The 23,070-nt window shown below is 40.9% G+C and overlaps 1 protein-coding gene across 4 annotated transcripts in view; it reads left to right on the top strand.

Moving 5' to 3' along the window:
* Positions 1-361: 361 nt before the first annotated feature.
* Positions 362-23,070, top strand: part of ERLIN1 (ER lipid raft associated 1) — a 42,310-nt gene continuing 19,601 nt past the window's right edge. For 2 of the 4 annotated variants that reach the window (XR_008846496.1, XM_056531254.1), the window contains exons 1-3: positions 362-500; positions 16,525-16,638; positions 16,778-16,859. Coding sequence is in view for 3 of the 4 variants with exons in the window: in XM_056531254.1 (XP_056387229.1) it covers positions 16,526-16,638; positions 16,778-16,859 (195 nt within the window). In the remaining variant the exon portion in view is untranslated. Of the gene's footprint in view, positions 624-16,524; positions 16,639-16,777; positions 16,860-23,070 lie in introns of all 4 variants that reach the window. The other 2 variants (XM_056531256.1, XM_056531255.1) reach the window with 2 other exon arrangements.

Below are 23,070 nucleotides of genomic sequence, written 5' to 3'. Positions count from 1 at the left end.
ATGCATGCCTAGTGGTCCAATCGGGTGGGGTGGGTCTCTCTCCCATGCCCCCTGCACCACGTGGGTAGGGGACGATACACTATAGAGGTAGCCAGAGGGCTTACCTCTCCTTCTTGCCTGCCTGTGGATATGCATTTGACTGAGCCTGCCTAAAAATGAGCACAGATCAATGGAGTTCTATGGAACTCCATTGATCTGTATGAGGAATCTAATGATTCCTCCTTAAAGTCCCCAAAGTGGACTTATAAAGTGTAAAAAAAAAACAAAAAAACACAGCCCTCTCCTCTGTTTTTCTGGTCTTGGTAAGCCCCCACGATCATGTGACGCTCTCTACTCACATGACCACAGCCTCCTATACATTCTAGGCTTCACCAGAATTAAGACTCCCGGAAGTTGCGAGACGGCGGCCGGAAGTCGTTGCTATGGTTACAGACGAGGCCCTCTAGGGCTTCCGTAGCTGGAGGTGCGCCGGAACGCATAGCATGAGAGCGTGAGACCCGGTGAGTTTGTGAGTAAGTAACGTGGGTTCTCCCCGGAGTTGTGTGGAGCGCCGCTGGTAACAGTACTGACACAAAAGGACGGGGCAGCAGGAGCGTAGGCGGCGGACCTGGGAACTTGCTGAGGTAGAGTCCGCACTTTGTGACTAGCCTGTATAGTGTAGCTGTGTACGAGCCGTGCGGTAATGACCGGAGCCCTGCCTTTGTAGTCAGGAACAACCGGGTAGTGGCCGGGGACGTGCATGAGGCCGTCACTTGCCTGGTGCATTACACGAGTCCGTAAACTTCCTTCTTCTGCTGGTGGTGGCACCGGATCGGCCGGGCATGTTCTGGAGTGCTGCCTGTGGCCCAGCCATAAGCTGTTGTGGATGGCACAGCCTTCCTGCTGGTGCTGGTCACACTGGCATACAGATAAAAAAAATCCCAGAGCTACCGAAACAGTCTAAACCCAGAGTTTTCAAAACAATGTGTCTCCATCTGTTGCAAAATTACAACTCCCAGCATGATTGGGCAGCCAAAGGCTGTCCAGGCATGCTGGGAATTGTAGTTTTTTGCAACAGCTGGAGACATACTGTTTAGAGAGCTCTGCCTTAACCCCTTAATGACCCCCTATATATATGTTTTATATTTGTTTTATTCAGTAAAATGGAAAACAGGGGATGTTTCACACTTATTAGGGAACTATGACCTGCAATTGTTAGTTTGCTAATGCTGTTTATTGCTGTACTATAGCAGATCATTGATCAGTGTAATCGTCACTCTGCTTCTCCAGCCTACCAAAGCAGACTGGAGAAACAGAATGAAGATCTGAGGGCACAGAGGCAGGTAAGGACCCTCCAGCCGTCGTGTTAACTGATCGTGACCCCATGATTGTACTGCAGTGGTCCCAATCAGTTGTAGAAAAGGACTGGCACTAGTGTTTTACTGTCTTTAGGTCCCCAATCAACTTTAGTTATGGGATCTAAAGGGTTAATAGCCTTGCATCGGTGATCACCGCTGCAGACGATTAGCTGTGGCCCCTGGCTATCGATTCCTGCAGGGGCAGCGTGGTACGGAGCAGGAATATGGCACAATCCAAAGCCTCCAGGATGCATCCATATGCCTTGGGGACCGAATGGGTTAAAGTGGTTGTCCAACAAAAACATTATTATATATATATATATAAAACATAAAGGATGACCGCAGCACTCAATAGTAGTGAAAAGATCAAAAAAGTGGCTTTATTCCAAAAGCAAACAGCAGCGACGTTTCGGTGTTCTCACAACACCATTCTCAAGCAGCTTGAGAACACCGAAACGTCGCTGCTGTTTGCTTTTGGAATAAAGCCACTTTTTTGATCTTTTCACTACTATTGAGTGCTGCGGTCATCCTTTATGTTTTGTATGAATTGGACCCAAGACCAGGGCCCCCAGACTGCTTGCACCATATCCATTTTTTCGGAAGTGCTGCCTACCACCAAGTTCTAAATATATATATAATTATTTTTTTATTTTTTTTTTGAGTATGCCTAGTCTGCTTGAAAAACAAAACAAGGCTCCCTGCAGCCTAAATTATCACAGAGCCTGCACAGTGATTAACCCTCGCATCATGGTGCTGGGTACGGTGTGACACCTTGATACTTAGCTAACCACTGTCTGTAGCAATGTACTGCCCATTCAGCCAGTCCAGAGATTTGCCGCAATCACAAGGTAAAGTGCAGTGTGCGCTTCAATCCCGGGCTGTCAATCACTTCAGACACTTCACTGCATTAGTCTATGGAGTTAAGAGTTGGATTGGGCGGCCGACTGGGAAGTGAAGAGCGCTGCTGCACACTACCCTTCTAGTACAGTGGTCCCTCAAGTTACAATATTGATTGGTTCCAGGACGACCATTGCATGTTGAGACTTTAACTCTATGGAAACCTGGTAATTGGTTCTGATGCCACCACAAATGTCATCCAAAATAGGAAAAGGTGAGGATTAAAGAAAAATAAGTAGATAACTAATATAGATACAGCAAATCCTTACATATACAAGTAAGAAAGATCTGCTGAGAACTGTAATCACTGTCTAGGTAGAGGACAGGAGCTTCTTCAGAGTCCTGTATAGTACACACAGTGTCCCAAAAAAAGTAAAATGGAGCTGCCCCCTCCTGGAGCAGCTATCCCTGGCACAGGTAAAGATTAGTACAGAACATGTAGTACCTCCCTGTACTGTATGGAGCGCTACCATACAGCCAGTCAGTGCATGCACTTTAGGAATACAGGGGTTTTACCAGTGAAATGTCCATTCTGATTGGTCAGATTTCCGGCCATTGACACATTTCAGAGATCTGGACTGTCCGTAGCATTGTATGTTGAGTCTGGATTCAAGTTGTAATGGTCCAGAAAATACCATTGTATGTTGAAACTATTGTATGTTGAGGCCATTGTAAGTTGAGGGATCACTGTACTTACAATCACAGTGGGTCTCAGTACTGACACCAGGATGGATTTCAACTTAAGACATGTCTGTGGTACAAGTCGAAGGTTTATTTAATTGAAACATGATTTTGTTTTATGCAATGTGTTTTTCCTGTAATTGTTAAGGAATTGCGCACATAAAATAAATTGTATCTGGAAATTTTACACAGTTTGAACTTAGCCTAACATGCTATAAACATGTATATGTTTTGTTCTTGTTAAGGTGTACTTGCAAAAAAATCTTTATATAACGTAGATAACAATGTGTATATTTTTGGGCTAAAAAATCCTGGCTTGTCCCTGCTACTGTGTCTCTGTGCAAAGACAAAATACAGAAGTGTGGGTGGACAAGCAGGGCTCTGTACAGTGAGGCTATGTGACATACTCCCGGTGTGAGGCACAGACCTGCACCCCGTACATTTTTACGTTGGTTGTTCTGAGTTTTCAGAACATACAGCAAAGGGGAGGGTGAAGGTAGAGATGTGCGGGACCCAGTTCTGCACTCCCCTCAGCCCCCGTACACAGCTCCCTCAGGAGGAGAGGAGGGATGTAGATTTTCACAGCACCGCTCCTGGACATAGTTTGACAGCTGTGAAAATCTACGTCCAGGAGCGGGGCTGTAAAAATCGCTACTTGTGGTTTTGTCACTGCCATTGTTCAAATCTACGTCCAGGGGGCTGTGCACCTCCCTCGACATTAGAGGGATTCTGTGAAAATCTACGTCCTCCTGAGGGAGCTGTGGACGGGGGCTGAGGGAAGTGCAGAACTGCGTCCTGCCCATCTCTGCCTGCCTCCTCCCCTCGCTGTATGTTCGGAAATCTCCGAACAGCTGCGGAGAGGGGGCGACATAAAAATGCACAGTGCGCAGTTCTGCACCTCACACCGGCTCACGCAGCAGGATGATTGACAAGCCAGGAGCCTCCACAGAGCCCTGCTTCTCCGGACCTCACTTCCTGTGTTTGGATTTCTTATAGAGACACACAGGCAATTACTGCATGGACAGCATTCCCCTCCCCCCCCCCCCCAAATACAACTTTAACCAATGTATTTTACAATGAATATACTGTACATATATAATGGTATTTTCTATATTATATAAAAGGTTTTTGCAACCACAGGTACACTTTAACCTCAAGTAAAGCTTGTGTACGCTGCAGTGATATGTCTATGTGCATATCACGCAGTTTACATAAAAACTCAATTATATTTCAGTCTCTGATTGCATTTTACAGTTGTACAGCCTAATAGTCTAATATTTGACAGACGTTCTATTTAGTTTTAATAGACACACATTTTGGCAGGTTTTCAGAAGTTGTTTGGTTTGGCAGAAAGTATGATACAAGAGGCAGGGCTTCAGCAGCTGAAATACTCATGTTGCAATATGTACTTTCTACAGGCCTCTCTAGTAGTTCTGCTGTACAGGACTGCTGAGACAAAGTTAAAGGAGAACTCCGGAGTATAAAAATTGTCCCCCCCCATACTGCCGGCAGTAAAAAAATAAAGATGTACATACCTTCCTCCACTCCCCCGGGGCCTCCGGTAACTCTCTCCAGTCTCCTCCGCGATCCTCTTCCTGGTTGCTGGGGGTCAGCGATTCATACTGCGCCCAGCCAATCACCGGCCGCAGTGAAGTCCGACTCGGCCGGCGATAGGCTGAGCAGCAGTGTGAGAACGCTTCAGGACACAAAATTCTTCACTACACCGGCACCTGCTGCCGAGGCCGAAAACGTCACACTGCCACTCAGCCTATCGCCGGCCGAGTGGGGACTTCACTGCGGCTGGTGATTGGCTGAGTGCAGTATGACTCTCCGACCACCGGCAACCAGGAATAGGATCACGGCGGAGACCGGAGACGGTTACCGGAAGCCCCAGGGGAGCGGAGGAAGGTATGTACATCTTTATTTTTTTACTGCCGGCAGTATGGGGGACAATTTTTATATTCCGGAGTTCTCCTTTTAAGAAGTTACAGAGATTAAAAAAAAAAGGTCAACAAGTTGTTGATTGGACCCTTGACTGGTTGCATGCGAACGGCAATGTGAACCCAGCCTAAATGGCATCAGTTTGAATCTTTTTGTTAGTGTGGTCCATTTAGTAGCAATGACGGGAGAATAAGTGGGATGGGAGAGAAAACATCCTGGTGAACCTAGCCTAACAGGACAAATTTTGATTCCAATATGGCAATCATAATGAATCACTAAATCAATGTTATTTCTCCATAAATCTAGTGTCCATAACCTGTAATATTATATTTTTCCAGAAAAACTTGAACTTTGTTTGTTAAAGGGGGGAAAACATTATTTTTTTTTTTTTTCAAATCAACTGGTGCCAGAAAGTTAAACATATTTGTTAATTAAAAACTAGTTATCAGCTCACCTGGAACCAAGGTGCACGTCAATCCTCAATACGAACACCATACAAGTGGAACAACAACCAGCGCCTGTTAAAACTTGACATTTATTAGGTTCTTTAAAAGCCCATATGGATAACAGTGAAGGAACACGGAAAATTGAAATCCAGGCAAAACTTGGAGAATTACTTCATAACCGACATGTTTCAGGCTCAATGGCCTTTAGTCATGGCATACATGCTTGTACCTTTGTCTTACTATTTGTACTGACCAGAGTACCTGCCTCTCCACCGCACCCACTCCCACATAGGGGGAGGGGAAGAGGAGGAACCCAGGTGCACAATGCACAAATTCAATTACAATATTCAGTGTGACTAAAATCAACAAAAAAAACCTATAAATACGCCACTGCAGCGTATAGGGTAAACCCACCAAGAGTAAAAGATGTATATAATAAAATAAATAAAAAGTATATTTAATCTGAAAAATCAATTACCATAGAATTTAATAAATATAATTTTATTTTACAAAAAATACATATATCATACACAAGCAAGAAAAGTTAGTAATAATATATAGCTATATAACATACATAAAAATAGTAATCATTAGCGCAATTTGATAATGTGTATAATTATTTAAAAAAAAAATATTTTATATGTATATATATATGTAAATAAATAAGCTTAAAAAATGCAAAGGATAGCAGGGACGGGAAAAAGGATGTAAACAAGTTGTAATGAGGGAAGACGTAAATGTCGGGGTCAACTGATCACCAATGGATTATAAAAACACCTTTTGTTAAAAAAATATATATATATACGTGCAATGTGACACTCAATTTAAAGCATAACAAAATGTATGTAACCTTAAAGATAAAAATATATAAGGTGCAATGTGCAACACAGAAATGTACGTGTATACAATAAATATAAGAAAAGGGGAAAACAGTGCAAAAAACAAAAATTAAGGTGCTGGGAGTAAAGGTGTCAGAATGTAAATACTTGACCCCACATGTAAAAAGAGAATGGGTTCCACGTCCCTGCGATCGCCTCCAACGCGTTTCACCGTGACCGGCTTTGTCAAGGAGTATATGATATACTCCTTGACAAAGCCGGTCACGGTGAAACGCGTTGGAGGCGATCGCAGGGACGTGGAACCCATTCTCTTTTTACATGTGGGGTCAAGTATTTACATTCTGACACCTTTACTCCCAGCACCTTAATTTTTGTTTTTTGCACTGTTTTCCCCTTTTCTTATATTTATTGTATACACGTACATTTCTGTGTTGCACATTGCACCTTATATATTTTTATCTTTAAGGTTACATACATTTTGTTATGCTTTAAATTGAGTGTCACATTGCACGTATATATATATATTTTTTTAACAAAAGGTGTTTTTATAATCCATTGGTGATCAGTTGACCCCGACATTTACGTCTTCCCTCATTACAACTTGTTTACATCCTTTTTCCCGTCCCTGCTATCCTTTGCATTTTTTAAGCTTATTTATTTACATATATATATACATATAAAATATTTTTTTTTTTTTAAATAATTATACACATTATCAAATTGCGCTAATGATTACTATTTTTATGTATGTTATATAGCTATATATTATTACTAACTTTTCTTGCTTGTGTATGATATATGTATTTTTTGTAAAATAAAATTATATTTATTAAATTCTATGGTAATTGATTTTTCAGATTAAATATACTTTTTATTTATTTTATTATATACATCTTTTACTCTTGGTGGGTTTACCCTATACGCTGCAGTGGCGTATTTATAGGTTTTTTTAGTGGTTGTTTGGGGTTTTTCCCCAATTTTATTCAGACCACAGTACATAGGACTTTTTTTAGGTTGTTAAAATCAACAAAACACATGAAATAAAAACAAAAGAAAAGACAAAAAAACTTCAATAATGCAGTATCAAATCTGTCCTATTATTGAGACCATATGGCTGTATACTATTCAAAAGATATATCCACATTGTCTCTTTATTCCGGAGACATTGCACAAGATCACCACCCCTTTTTAGATGGTATTATTCTTTCAATCCCTGAAAATCTTAGAGAAGAAACATTACCTAGATGCTTAACAAAAAAATGTTTAGAAACATTAGACATGCTGCTGGTAAAAGGACCAGCAGCATGTCTTATATGTTCCTGTATACGCTTCTTTAATTTTCTCTTGGTGCTTCCTATATAGTTCACACAGCATTCAGTACAAGTGATCTTATATACTACGTGTTCGCTATTGCAGTTAAATGTTTTCACATGCTGTTTAATGTTATTCACTTCTGTGACTGTATAGCGTTGTTTGGTAGATATATCGACGACGTGTTTGTTGCCTGGAGATCAGATGAGGATGATGCTAAAAGATTCATGGAGTATATAAACAATAATTCATGTAATCTGAGATTTACTTATTCCTGGCAAAAAAATTCAGTTCCATTTCTTGATGTCAGTTTGACAGCGAGGGGTAATACAGTGGAGATTAACCCTTACCGCAAACCGATCTCAGGCAACACCACGTTGAGAGCTGATTCTTGTCACCCCAGGCACACCATTGAGAGTATATCTGTGGGAGAACTCATACGGATTAAGCGGAACAGCTCTAACAATGATGTGTACCTGGGGGAAGCAGAAAGGGGTGTGCAACAGACTCAAACTTAGAGGTTATCCATGGTGGACACTGAACAAGGCACGGAGAAAAGTACATCCTATGGATCGCTCCAAACTGCTTGATAAGGTACGAGGTGAACCCATTCGTGACGACTTACAGTTGTGAATTCAATCAGGTCAAGAACATTATTAGACGACATTTACCTATGTTATCATGTGACCCTGATTTAGATTGAGTACTAAAGGGAGGGGTACGTTTTTCTAGTCGCAGGGCACCCACACTATCATCCATGCTTTCACCTAGTCTGGTTAGTGATGTCAAGCCCAGGGAATCCTGGCTAACCACTAAAGGTTTTTACAAATGTTCAGAGTCGAGGTGTGTTGTGTGCAAATTTGGTGAAAAAATGTTTAAGCGTAGAGGGTACAGTGGATAACATTAAACATCATGTGAAAACATTTATTAACTGCAATAGCGAATACGTAGTATATAAGATCACTTGTACTGAATGCTGTGTGAACTATATAGGAAGCACCAAGAGAAAATTAAAGAAGCGTATACAGGAACATATTAGACATGCTGCTGGTCCTTTTACCAGCAGCATGTCTAATGTTTCTAAACATTTTTTGTTAAGCATCTAGGTAATGTTTCTTCTCTAAGATTTTCAGGGATTGAAAGAATAATACCATCTAAAAGGGGTGGTGATCTTGTGCAATGTCTCCGGAATAAAGAGACAATGTGGATATATCTTTTGAATAGTATACAGCCATATGGTCTCAATAATAGGACAGATTTGATACTGCATTATTGAAGGTTTTTTGTCTTTTCTTTTGTTTTTATTTCATGTGTTTTGTTGATTTTAGTCACTGAATATTGTAATTGAATTTGTGCATTGTGCACCTGGGTTCCTCCTCTTCCCCTCCCCCTATGTGGGAGTGGGTGCGGTGGAGAGGCAGGTACTCTGGTCAGTACAAATAGTAAGACTAAGGTACAAGCATGTATGCCATGACTAAAGGCCATTGAGCCTGAAACATGTCGGTTATGAAGTAATTCTCCAAGTTTTGCCTGGATTTCAATATTCAGTGTTCCTTCACTGTTATCCATATGGGCTTTTAAAGAACCTAATAAATGTCAAGTTTTAACAGGCGCAGATTTGTAAATTACTTCTATTAAAAAAATCTTTACTCTTCCAGTACTTTTTAGCAGCTGTATGCTACAGAGGAAATTCTTTGCTTTTTACATTTCTTTTTTGTCTTGACCACAGTGCTCTCTGCTGACATCTCTGTCCGTGTCAGGAACTGTCCAGGCCAGGAGAAAATCCTTATAGCAAACCTATGCTACTCTGGACAGTTGTCAGCAGAGAGCACTGTGGACAAGACAAAAAAGAAATAAAAAAACCAAAGAATTTCCTCTGTAGCATACAGCTGCTAAAAAGTACTGGAAGGATAAAGATTTTTTAATAGAAGTAATTTACAAATCTGTTTAACTTTCTGGCACAAGTTTATTTAAATAAAAAAAAAATTCCACCAGAGTACCACTTTAACCCCTTAATTTGCACTTTCGTTTTTTCCTCCTTAATTTTTAAAAATCATAACCCTTTCAATTTTCCACCTAAAAATCCATATTATGGCTTATTTTTTGCGTCACCATTTCTACTTTGCAGTGACGTTAGTCATTTTACCCAAAAATGCACGGCGAAACGGAAAAATAAAATCATTGTGCGACAATATCGAAGAAAAAATGCCATTTTGTAACTTTTGGGGGCTTCCTTTTCTACGCAGTGCATATTTTGGTAAAAATTACACCTTATCATTATTCTGTAGGTCCATACGGTTAAAATGATACCCTACTTATATAGGTTTGGTTTTGTCGCACTTCTGGAAAAAATCATAACTACATGCAGGAAAATTTATACGTTTAAAAATGTCATCTTCTGACCTCTATAACTTTTTTATTTTTCCACGTACAGGGAGGTATGGGGACTCATTTTTTGCACCGTGATCTGAAGTTTTTATCGGTATGATTTTTGTTTTGATCGGACTTTTTGATCACTTTTTATTCATTTTTTAATGGTATAAAAAGTGACCAAAAATGCGCTTTTTGACTTTGGAATTTCTTTACGTGTACGCCATTGACTGTGCGGTTTAATTAATGATATATTTTTATAGTTGGGACATTTACGCACGCGGCGATACCACATATGTTTATTTTTATTTTTTTTTACACTGTTTTATATTTTTATGGGAAAAGGGGGGTGATTCAAACTTTTATTAGGGAAGGGGTTAAATGACCTTTATTAACACTTTTTTTTAAACTTTTTTTTTTGCAGTGTTATAGGTCCCATATGGACCTATAACACTGCACACACTGATCTTTTACACAGATCACAGGCGTGTATTAACACGCCTGTGATCAGTGTTATCGGCGCTTGACTGCTCCTGCCTGGATCTCAGGCACGGAGCAGTCATTCGCCGATCGGACACCGAGGAGGATGGTAAGGGCCCTCCCGGTGTCCTGCAAGCTGTTCGGGATGCCGCGATTTCCGAACAGCCCGACTGAGCAGCTGGGTCACTTTCACTTTAGAAGCGGCGGTCAGCTTTGACCGCCGCTTCTAAAGGGTTAATACCGCACATCGCCGCGATCGGCTGTGTGGTATTAGCCGCGGGTCCCGGCTGTTGAAGAGCGCCGGGACCGACGCAATATAATGCGGGAACGCGGCGCGATCCCGCTTCATATCGCGGGAGCCGCGCAGGACGTAAATATACGTCCTGCGTCGTTAAGGGGTTAAGGACACAGGACGTATTGGAACATCATGTGTCCGCTCCCGATCTATAACCCGGGGCCATGGCGTGGCTCCGCGTCATAGCGGGTCGGGCCCGGCCTCTAACAACGGCCGGGACACGTGGCTAATAGCGTGCGGCACCGCGATCAATGCTGCGCGCTATTAACCCTTTAGTCTAAAGCGAAAGTGAAACCATGCCGGTTAGCTCAGTGGGCTGTTCGGGATAGGCGCGGCGAAATCGCGGCATCCCAAACAGCTTACAGGAGAGCAGGAGGGTCCCTACCTGCCTCCTCGCTGTCCGATCGCCGAATGACTGCTCAGTGCCTGAGATCCAGGCATGAGCAGTCAAGCGGCAGAATCATCGATCACTGGTTTCCTATGAGAAACCAGTGATCAATGTAAAAGATCAGTGTGTGCAGTGTTATAGGTCCCTATGGGAGCTATAACACTGCAAAAAAAAAAAAGTGGGGAAAAAAGTGAATAAAGATCATTTAACCCCTCCCCTATTAAAAGTTTGAATCACCCCCTTTTCCCATAAAAAAAAAAACACAGTATAAATAAAAATAAACATATTTGGTATTGCCGCATGTCCGAATTATAAAAAAATATCGTTAATTAAACCGCACGGTCCATGGCGTACACGCAAAAATAAGTCCTATCAATGCAAAAATGGTACCGTTAAAAACTTCAGATCACGACGCAAAAAATGAGACATCATACCGCCCCATACGTGGAAAAATAAAAAAAAGTTATAGGGGTCAGAAATGACAATTTTAAGCGTATTAATTTTCCTGCATGAAGTTATGATTTTTTTTCCAGAAGTACGACAAAATCAAACCTATATAAGTAGGGTATCATTTTAATCGTATGAACCTACAGAATAAAGATAAGATGTCATTTTTACCGAAAAATGTACTACATAGAAACGGAAGCCCCCAAACATTACAAAACAGCGTTTTTTTTTTTTTCAATTTTGTCTCACAACGATTTTTTTTTTCCATTTCACTGTAGATTTTTGGGCAAAATGACTGACGTCCTTACAAAGTAGAATTGGTGGCGCAAAAATAAGTAATCATATGGATTTTTAGGTGCAAAATTGAAAGTTATGATTTTTTAAAGGCAAGGAGCAAAACACGAAAATGCAAAAACGGAAAAAACCCCGGTCCTTAACCCCTTAACGACGCAGGACGTATATTTACGTCCTGCGCCGGCTCCCGCGATATGAAGCGGGATCGCGCCGCGATCCCGCATCATATCGCGTGGGTCCCGGCGCTAATCAACGGCCGGGACCCGCGGCTAATACCACACATCGCCGATCGCGGCGGTGTGCGGTATTAACCCTTTAGAAGCGGCGGTCGAAGCTGACCGCCGCTTCTAAAGTGAAACTGAAAGTATCCCGGCTGCTCAGTCGGGCTGTTCGGGACCGCCGCGGTGAAATCGCGGCGTCCCGAACAGCTGATCGGACACCGGGAGGGCTCTTACCTGCCTCCTCGGTGTCCGATCGACGAATGACTGCTCCGTGCCTGAGATCCAGGCAGGATCAGTCAAGCGCCGATAATGCTGATCACAGGCGTGTTAATACACGCCTGTGATCAGGATGAGAGATCAGTGTGTGCAGTGTTATAGGTCCCTATGGGACCTATAACACTGCAAAAAAAAGTAAAAAAAAAGTGTTAATAAAGGTCATTTAACCCCTTCCCTAATAAAAGTTTGTATCACCCCCCTTTTCCCATAAAAAAAATTAAACAGTGTAAAAAAAAAAAAAAATAAACATATGTGGTATCGCCGCGTGCGTAAATGTCGGCACTATAAAAATATATCATTAATTAAGCCGTACGGTCAATGGCGTACGCGCAAAAATATTCCAAAGTCCAAAAAAGCGTATTTTGGTAACTTTTTATAACATTAAAAAATGAATAAAAGTGATCAAAAAGTCATATCAAAACAAAAATCATACCAATAAAAACTTCAGATCACGGCGCAAAAAATGAGTCCTCATACCGCCCCGTACGTGGAAAAATAAAAAAGTTATAGTGGTCAGAAGATGACATTTTTAAACGTAAAAATTTTCCTGCATGTAGTTATGATTTTTTCCAGAAGTGCGACAAAATCAAACCTATATAAGTAGGGTATCATTTTAACCGTATGGACCTACAGAATAATGATAAGGTGTAATTTTTACCGAAATATGCACTGCGTAGAAACGGAAGCCCCCAAAAGTTACAAAATGGCGTTTTTTTTTCGATTTTGTCGCACAATGATTTTTTTTTTCCGTTTCGCCGTGCATTTGTGGGTAAAATGACTAATGTCACTGCAAAGTAGAATTGGCGACGCAAAAAATAAGCCATAATATGGATTTTTAGGTGGAAAATTGAAAGGGTTATGATTTTTAAAAGGTGAGGAGGAAAAAACGAAAGTGCAAAAACGGAAAAACCCTGAGTCCTTAAGGGGTTAACCTCTTAAGGACCCAGGACATATGGGTACGTTCTGGGTCCCGGTCCTGCGATATAACTCGGGGTCACACGGTGACCCCGCATCATATCGCGGCGGGCCCGGTGTCATAGTGAAGCTGGGACCCGCCTCTCATAGCTCGCGGCACTGATCGCGGTGCCGTGCACTATTAACCCTTAAGCCGCGCTAAAAACGAAAGTGAAAGTGCCCGGCTAGCTCAGGGAACTGTTCGGGATCGCCGCGGTATAATCGCGGCATCCCGAACAGCTGTAGCACAGGAGGTGGTCTTCTTACCTTCTCCTGTGCTGTCCGATCGCCGATTGAATGCTTCAAGCCTAAGATCCAGGCTTGAGCATTCAATCGAAGAAAACACTGACTGATCAATTCCTATGGAGATGAATCAATCAGTGTAAAAGATCAGTTAATGCAATGTTATAGCCCCCCTATAGGAGCTATAATATTGCATAAGAAAAGTGTAAAAAAAATCATTAACCTTTTCAATTATCCCTTCCCCTAATAAAAGTTTGAATCACCTGGCATTTCCAAGAATAAAAAAAAAACTGTGTAAATAAACATATGTGGTATCACCGCGTGCGGAAATATCCGAATTATAAAAATATACCACTTTTTAAACCGCACGTTCAATTGCGCATGCGCAAATAAATTCCAAAATAGCGCATTTTTAGTGATCAAAAAGTCTGATCAGAACAAAAATGGTACCGCTAAAAACTTCAGATCAAAGCGCAAAAATGAGCCCTCATAGCGCCCTGAACACAGAAAAATAAAAAAGATGACCATTTTAAACGTATACATTTTCCTGCATGTATTCATGATTTTTTTCTGAAGTGATACAAAATCAAACCTCTACAAGTAGGGTATCATTTTAACCGTATGGACCTACAGAATAAAGATAAGGTATCATTTTTGCTGAAAAATGTACTGCGTAAAAACTGATGCCCCCAAAACTTACAAAATAGTGTTTTTTTCATCAATTTTGTCGCACATTGATTTTTTCCCCCCCGTTTCACCATAGATTTTTGGGTAAAATGACTAGTCATTACAAAGTAGCATTAGTGACGCAAAAAATAAGCCATCATATAGAATTTTTGGTGAAAATTTTAGTTATGATTTTTTAAAGTTTAAGGAGGAAAATTGAAAATGAAAAAACAGAAAAAGCCCGGGTCCTTAAGGGGTTAATCAGCCATCGCAACATCATGCGGCAGAGAGTTCCATAGTCTCATTGCTCTTACAGTAAAGAATCTCAGTCTGTGATGATAGTGAAACCTTCTTTCCTATATATTTAGAGGATGACAATTTATGTAATTCATTTAGAAACAAAGTAGAAGTATTTGACTTGGTGTGGAAAGGAATGTAACAATGTAAACCTTCGTAGACCTTTGCAGAGAATATGGTGTCAGATTTCCCCTAACTGAAATCTATGAATATTGTCAAAGGAGGTTGAAAGTTCAATAAAGATTAGAGATGAGCGAAGTTACAGTGATTCGATTCGTCACGAACCTTGCGGCTCGGCAGTTGCTGACTTTAGCCTGCATAAATGAGTTCAGCTTTCAGGGGCTCCGTTGGGCTGGAAAAAAATGGATACAGTCCTAGGAGAGAGTCTCCAGCCCATCGGAGCACCTGAAAGCTCAACTAATTTATGCAGGATAAAGTCATCAACTACCGAGCCGCGAGGTTCGTGATGAATCGAATCACTGTAACTTCGCTCACCTCTAATTTGTGAAAATAAGTAGTGAATAGAGATCGGAGTATCCAAGACCTTTTGGAATATTACTTGAAATATTTTGTTTACATATGTAGAAGGAAACTTGGCATGATTGTTAGGGAGGAAACAAAAGTACAAGAAAACATATATATTCTATTCATTCTAACTAGTCGCTAACCATTACTATTTTAACTGACTGACAATAATAGCAATCATGAAAAGAGTGAAACTGATCTCAGATCTACTTCAAATTCCAGTGCATGGGGTTCCTGTTCTATGTTGTTGTAAAAGTGCATTCCACTTGTAGCAGAAATGTTCTTTACTGAAAAACCAACACCTAGAGTGTACCTGGAGTGATCAACTCATTCCAGAAGCTGCAGGAATTTCCCTGCTGAGACGACCCCATTTAACCCACTAGTCCATGACGTAGGGCTGGGTGGCATACCGTTTCATGACGTATACCGAAATTTTTGTGCTGCACGATATGAATTTTAACTCATACCGCAATACCTGTTTGGACCCTCCACCTCGGGAATGAATGAATTACCAGCGCTGCGCTGTCCCCATCGGGGTAAATAATCACGTCTCCCGCAAGCGCTGCCCTCCTCATCCTCCTGTTTGTTTTGGCCGCTGGCGCTGACACTCTATACTGTGCGGTATCCCTATGCAAAAAAATAAACAAAATGAACTTTAAATCACCTCCCGTTGGTCCGGTACCGACCTCATCTGCTTCCTGGGGATTGGAACATCGGACAGCTGTCAGCCTATCACCGGCCGTAGCAATGTTCCGCCTCGGCCGGTGATAGGCTGAGCCCACTGTCATGTAAGAAGCCCGTTCCCGTCCCCAGCGTAAGGCCGACGTCGGAACATGCATTAGTTTATTTTGTTTACCTTTTGCAGCCCGGGCATAGGGATACCGCACAGTATAGAGTGTCAGTGCCAGCGGCCCGCAACAAACAAGAGGACAAGGAGGGCAGCGCTTGAGGAAATATACAGTGGAACCGCCAATAGTTACAAAAATACTGTGATACACAAATTTGGTTATACTACCCAGCCCCACCATGATGTAACTGTACGTCATGGAGTGCCATACATCACATGTCCCTAACCGGTGGCTCGGGAGCCACTTTTGACTTGCAACCTCTTGTTGTGTGGCTCCCTTTTGAAGCCATTAGTAATGATCATATGTACTGGCAGTTGACATCTAAGTTACATTTATAGTCAACTATCAGCAAATGTTTGCAATTTTATGATTTAAAGTTTTACATTTGGTCATAACTCAGAAGATGATTGCGGCTGCATAGTACAAAAGGTTGGACTTGCGTAAAGCCACCATAATCTACATTTCAGTCATTGTGATCACATGAGCATAAGAACTATGCACATGCGATGAACAGCATGAGGCCAGCTGTGATTGACCACTTTGCTGCTGCTCTAATGGCTGGGATCAGAGGCATCTCTGTTGCCAGCTGTTTTATCCCTTAGATGCTGCAGTCAATAGTGACTGTGGCATCTAGGTGATTAGACAAAGGTAGGACCCCTGCAGATGACCTACATGTACATATTTTTTTGTTTTGTTATGGGGTTTAGGTAGAATGGGATAGCCTCATACCAAAATGATTACATAACCTGACCTCTGTTTCAAATTCAGAATGACCATGGCACAGCTGGGTGTGGTGGTTGGAGTGGTGTCCGTCCTTGTTGCCTTGATATTACATTCATCTATCCATAAAGTGGAAGAAGGTCACCTGGCTGTATATTACAGGTAATATAAACTCAAACAAATTAAACTGAGATGTCTTATCTCTATGTTCTAGTAAAAGACTGGACCACAGAGGAAATGAAGAAGACATTTTCATTATCTATATTTTTTGCTTACACCAGATTTGCGTATTATTTTTTAGGGGAGGAGCTCTGCTAAGTAGCCCCAGTGGACCTGGTTTTCACATCATGTTCCCTTTCATCACATCTTTTCGATCGGTGCAGGTAAAGGATCATATAGTTGTGACATTCACACAGATGTTATTGTGAGTGTGTGACTTGTAAATAACATTTTATATTAATTGGTTTTGGGTGTTTTTTTTTATTTTTTTTTTTTTTTTCTGTGATTAATTGCAAAAGGAAAAAATAAAATAAAAAAAAAAAATAAATAAATATATATATATATATATATATATATATATATATATATATATATATATATATATATATATATATATAAATTCCCCAATAGAGCAGTCAGAAATGGCTAACAGTTCCTGCTGCCTCCAGGTTACTTGTCAGCTTTTATGTGTTTATTGGAACATGCTCGGCAGAGGCTGCATATTTAAACCCCTTCAGAATGCAGATACAGAGCTATTCTTGGCTTTGAGCACATAGATATGTTGTGTCTAGTAATGTACACCAAGGGTCTAAGATGCATTATAAATGTGGCATTATTCTGTTTGTGTCTGTATGACATTTAGTAACTTCATAAACGCTGGAGCCTGAAGTTTTGTGATTACAGCTCTGGGCTATAAAACATGCTGTAACTTAGGATCTGTATAAGATATGTAAAGAACATATTTGTAATAAAATAAAGAACCCTTGTGTAACCTGTGAAATCGGGCTTACATGGGCACTGTCATTTGCAAGAACTTTTTATGTAATGTAGGGAACATTATTAACATAACATTCCGTCTTGTCACTGCAGCTATTGCCTGTGTGTCTCAGCTGGGACAAAATACATAAAGTGTGGTCTGTGCAGGATCCTGGCTCTGTGAGTGTCACCCTGCTCTGTGAGTCGGGAGTGTTCTTGTCCCACTCACACTTCCTGTATTTTTTCCCAGCTGAGACACACAGGCAATAGCTGCAGGGGCAAAACAGCATTTTCACCCAAAAATTTACATATTTTTGATGAATGTATAGAAGGCTACATTCACACTACCATTTGTCTCCAGCATTGTGAAGCTCATTATTTTAGGTTTGTGAATTGCGGGAGAAAAAATAATGCTTGCACAATCTTTTTCTCCTGCTATTCTCTCTGAAAATAGCGGCGCCCGACGGACCCCATTGACTATAATGGGGTCCATTGGGACCCGTTGTTGTCTGTTTTGACCCGTCAAAATGACGACCATCAAACTCCCCAAAAAAAGTTTGATGGCCATTATTCACGGGTCAGAACGGTAGTGTGAAAGGAGCCAAACATATATACATTTAATGTTATCTACATTATAAAAAAAATTCTTTTTGCAAATGACGTTGCCCATTTAAAGGCGAACATGTGTTTACCTACTAATACATAAAGGCGACTTTATGTACACTTCATTGTAAAAGTTTTCAGACCCTTCTCCTATTTTCACATTTTATGTTGTGGCCTAGTGCTTAAAAACATAAATTAAAGTTTTTCCCCATCATTCTGTACTTAATACTCCCTAACCCCTTCCCACTATAGGACACATGCATATGTCCTATCTTCCAGGTTAGTGCACTAGGACGTATGGTCTCCTGCGCTCCGGGATGCAGTGCTGGAGATTGGCGGGGGACCAAGGTCACCCTGGTCTTTGCAGCGTTAACCCCAGTACTATCCACAGCTTCTATAGGATTGACAGGGGCCGATGTTTGCCATGGCAGCAGGAGGCCAGCTGATGGCCTCCTGTCTGCCAAGTATGGCAGCCTGTGAGGTCCAGCCATAGGCAGGATCTCAAAGGCTTAGTGTCGGTGTAATACTGACAGTTATACTGTGATGCAGTATAGCAGAACAGGTAAAAAAAAAAAGTATAAAAATAAAATTTTTATCAATAAAGTGTAAAAAAAAATAAAAACATGCCCCTATCCCAATAAAGTCCTGTATTATCACACCAAAACCCCAAACAAAAGCAAACCTTTACATAATAGATATTGCCACATTTGTATTGACTTGAAAATGATAATGCTATTTATCCTGCACAATGAAAAAAAAATGCAAGAATCGCTCATTTTGGTCCAAAACGTGGAATAAAAATGATATCCAATAAAGTACAGCTCATCGCACAAAAACAAAGCACAATGGCGTCGGCCGAAAAATAATGAAGCTAACTACATAGTGAATGCCATAAAAACTTAATTTTAAGAGAACATGAGAAATTTTTCTAAATATTTTGCAATTTTTCACAAAAAATGCTTCATGTATCAACACAAAATTAGCACTAAGTGCAATATGTCATGAGAAAACTCTCTGAATAGCTTAGCTCAGTAAAAGCATGTCAAAGTTATTACCACTTAAAGAGACACAGATCAGATTTGAAATATTGAGCTTAGTTATTTTCTTAAAAACAGGTTGTGTCCTTAAAGTGGTATACCAGGATTTTTGGTTCTTTCAATGTTAGACAGGGGTAGTAAAGTTAGTCTAGTAACTTGGCTGCTTCTTTGTGTGTGAAGTCTGCCCACTGATGACGTTACCGCCACACATGTACGTGCATTCATCATCACACAGATCCACAGCTTGTATGTCATGTGATGTGGTGCGATCGATGTGTGGGAGGGATATAAGTCACCTTCCACCTTGAAATAAAGGATCCTGGAAAATGTAGTCTGAGGGAGGCCACAAAACAGAAAGTAGCCAGTGCCCAAAAAAAAAGCCAGCTTCATGATGGAGGACACAGACACAGCTATTTACCATCAACACAAGCACACATCTTTGGTTAGCATGCCCATTACTGTATGACAATTAATTAATGTGATTTTAGTATGTTGGATTGTCCCTATAAGGGGTTAATGGCAAAGTTAAAACAAAATGTTTTGCTAAATTTTACTAATCGGAAAAACCAAAATTCTGTATTGACAGAGTATTCACACCCTTTACTCAGTTGAAGCACCTTTGGGAGTGATTACAACCTCCAGCCTTCTTGGGTATGCTGCCACTAGCTCTGTCAGGTTAGATGGGGACCATCGGTGGAAACATTTTAGGTATCTCTAGAGATGTTCCATTAGGTTTAGGTCAGGGCTCTGTCTGGACCACTGAAGGACATTTACAGAGTTGTCCTTAAGCCACTTTTGTGTGTCCTTGGACTGTGATCTTAGGGTTACTGATTGAGATTTATCATAAGCTGTGCAGTTGCACTACTGCCGCTCTGCCTATGACTGGCTGAGGCGGGATATTGCTGACGGTTATTAGATGAGTGCAGACAACAGCCTACTAGGGGTGTAAAGTAATATAATACAGAATGAGTTACGTGCTGTCACGTAGGTCTTCAGCATTGGTACTCTTTAATTACCCTGATGACCATCTTTCCTGAAGGAGCAGTGCTGGTCTCTCCATTGACTCTACTGTTAACCTGCTTCAGCTTATCAAAATGAATATAGCTGCAGTTAGCCTTTGGCTAAAAACAGGCTGGTGTATAGAACCGTACAGGCCCGCTCAAGGTGTTTTAGTTTAGAAGCAGGTCATCACTTAGTGGGAGAAATGTGAATAGTAACAATGTATTGCATATTTGCCGTCTCCATGCCAAAGCTTAAAGACAGATTGTTAATAAACTGGCTATAGAAATAAAGAAATGTATTTACTTCCTGCATCGTAGCCTGAGGTTGAATTACAGAAGCAATACAGTATAGCAGGAAGACTGTCACTGGGAGTTGAATTACAGCTCTAGTTATCTGGATCATAGGTTAGGTCTAAGGCTGCGGTGGAGGAGGTGCACTGTAATAGTTGATAATTGTTTGACTGTTAGGCTGCAGATAGCTATTGGGGCAAAGGTTACCAACCAAGAGTGAAAAGCTAACGACTTTATATCTAGTAGGGATATTAAACTTCTCTGATTTTTCTTTATTCTTATATTTCAAAGTGTGCACAAACAAGGCTGAGGGTGGGGGGTATTCAAGCCGCTTGAAAACATGCATTAGCACAAAACAGCTGTCCCGAGAACACCCTTGCAATCAGCCCCCCCCCCCCCCCCCCCCCACCACAAGCTGTTTCTTATACAGGCACTTCGTTCATAATCTTAACGTGCAAGACAGGGTTAAGTCTACTCACTCCTCAGGCTCATGGTTTGTGTGCATGTGGATTTTTTAGTAGTGCCAGACCTGTACCTTGTGTGTAGTGGATTATATAACTGTTCTATATTTTGTTGGCACCTGGGAAGTTAGCTTTTAAAATAGGTTTCTTATTTTGACCATTGGAAACACAGTGTAAAGTGATATAACTACTTGATGAAGAAAGACTGTTATCTGGACATTTTCAATCAGAATAAATCCCTGAATCCACATTCTTTCAGTATAAATCTAACATCTATAACCTACAATAATGGAGTTTCACATGTAAAAATATGTAATAATTCTTATCTTGCATGTATATGTCTTGTTTAAATTGACAGTATAATTTGGTTACTGCATATATTAATGGGATCCGCATTAGAAAAAACTACACCCCAAAATGCATCCTAGGTTCCCATACACAGGGATGTGGAAATCCCATCGTTCTGGGTGCTGCGCAGGTGAGCTTTTCATTCATTTAGCCCTGCTTCGGGCAAACAGGGCTGGACCGACTTCCCACTCTTATTTTAAAATGCTGGCACTCGGGATTTATGGAGCTGACTCCTGACTCAAGCCCAGTAGCTGGGGGCCAGCGCTAATAGTCGACATGTGGCGATCACCACAGGCAGCTATGAACCCTTTAGATCGCCACTGTCAAAGTTGTCAGTGGCTTCTAAAGGGATCTTATAACCATCCCTGGTGGCCTAATGGGGTGGATGGCGGGGGGGCCATCCACTGTGGAGGTAGCTGGAGGGCTTGCCTCTGCATCCATGGCTGCCCCATGTATCTGCATTTGATTGAGCCTGCCTTGAGCAGGCTCAACCAAAGGAGCACAGATCAATGGAGTTCAATAGAACTACATTGATCTGTATGATGAATCTAGTGATTCCTCCGAAAAGTTCCCTAAGGGGACTAATGAAGTGTATTTAAAAGAAGGGAAGAAAACAAACACACATTTACCCATTCCATATTATAAGTTCACATCATCCCCCTCCCCCTTTTCCCATTTTCCATGTAAAAAATATGTTAACATAATAAAAATAAACTCATTTGGTATTGGCACATGTGTGATTGTCCGAATTATTAAAATATAACATTATATATCCCATACAGTCAATGGTGTTAACATAAAAATAAATAAAATACCAAACCACACAATTGCGTTTTTTATGTTTATAACATCAAATCCCAGAAAAAAATTAAGTGTTTAAAAAGTCTGATCAAAACCAAAAATGTACCGATGCAAAAATGAGCAGTCATACAGCCCAGTATACGAAAAAATAAAAGTGTTACAGGGGTCAGGAATTTTTTTAAATTAGTAAAACATGACGAAAACTAAACAAATTTGATATTGCTGTAATCAGGCCAACCTAAAGTATCAAAATAACGGCGAAATGGCGAAAAAAACAAACCCCAAATTTGGTACTGCAAAGAACAAGCCTCAAATGGGTCTGTAGATTGGGGGGGGGGGGGGGGGAATAAGAGTTATGGCTGTTATAGGGCGAATAGGAAAAAAACTAAAGTGCGAAAACTAATAGAGACCATATTTGCATACTATTTTGGTTGAGATTATTTTGTGTACCAGGAAAGTGGATTTTCATGAGGGACAAGTAGATTAAGTGTTTTTAATTTTTTCTTATTTCCACACCCCTGCATATACAGTGGGACAAAAAATTAATTAGTCAGCCACCAGTTGTCTGATTTTTAAAGAATTAGCAAATTATGGTCGAAAATAAGAATTTGGTCACCTACAAACAAGCAAGATTTCCTGCTCTCACAGACCTGTAACTTCAAGAGTCTCCTCTGTCCTCCACTTGTTACCTGTATAAATGGCACCTGTTTGAACTTATCAGTACAAAAGACACTTGTCCACAACCTCAAACAGTCGCACTCCAAACTCTATTATGGCAAAGACCGATATGCTGTGAAAGGACACCAGAAACAAAATTGTAGACCTGCACCAGGCTGGGGAGACTGAATCTGCAATAGGTAAGCAGCTTGGTGTGAAGAAATCAACTGTGGGAGCAATTATTAGAAAATGGAGGACATACAAGACCACTGATAATCTCGCTGAAGGAGTGGCGTTGTAAGAAGCATTTCAAGGTCCTGGAGTGGTCTAGCCAGTCTCCAGATCTCATAGAAAACCTTTGGAGGGAGTTGAAAGTCCGTGTTGCCCAGCGAGAGCCCTAAAACATGACTGCTCTAGAGG

This window comes from Hyla sarda, chromosome 7, assembly GCF_029499605.1.
Source record: "Hyla sarda isolate aHylSar1 chromosome 7, aHylSar1.hap1, whole genome shotgun sequence".
NCBI lineage: Eukaryota > Metazoa > Chordata > Amphibia > Anura > Hylidae > Hyla > Hyla sarda.
Note: the sequence above shows the minus strand (reverse complement) of the source record. Positions and strands in the feature narration are given on the sequence as shown.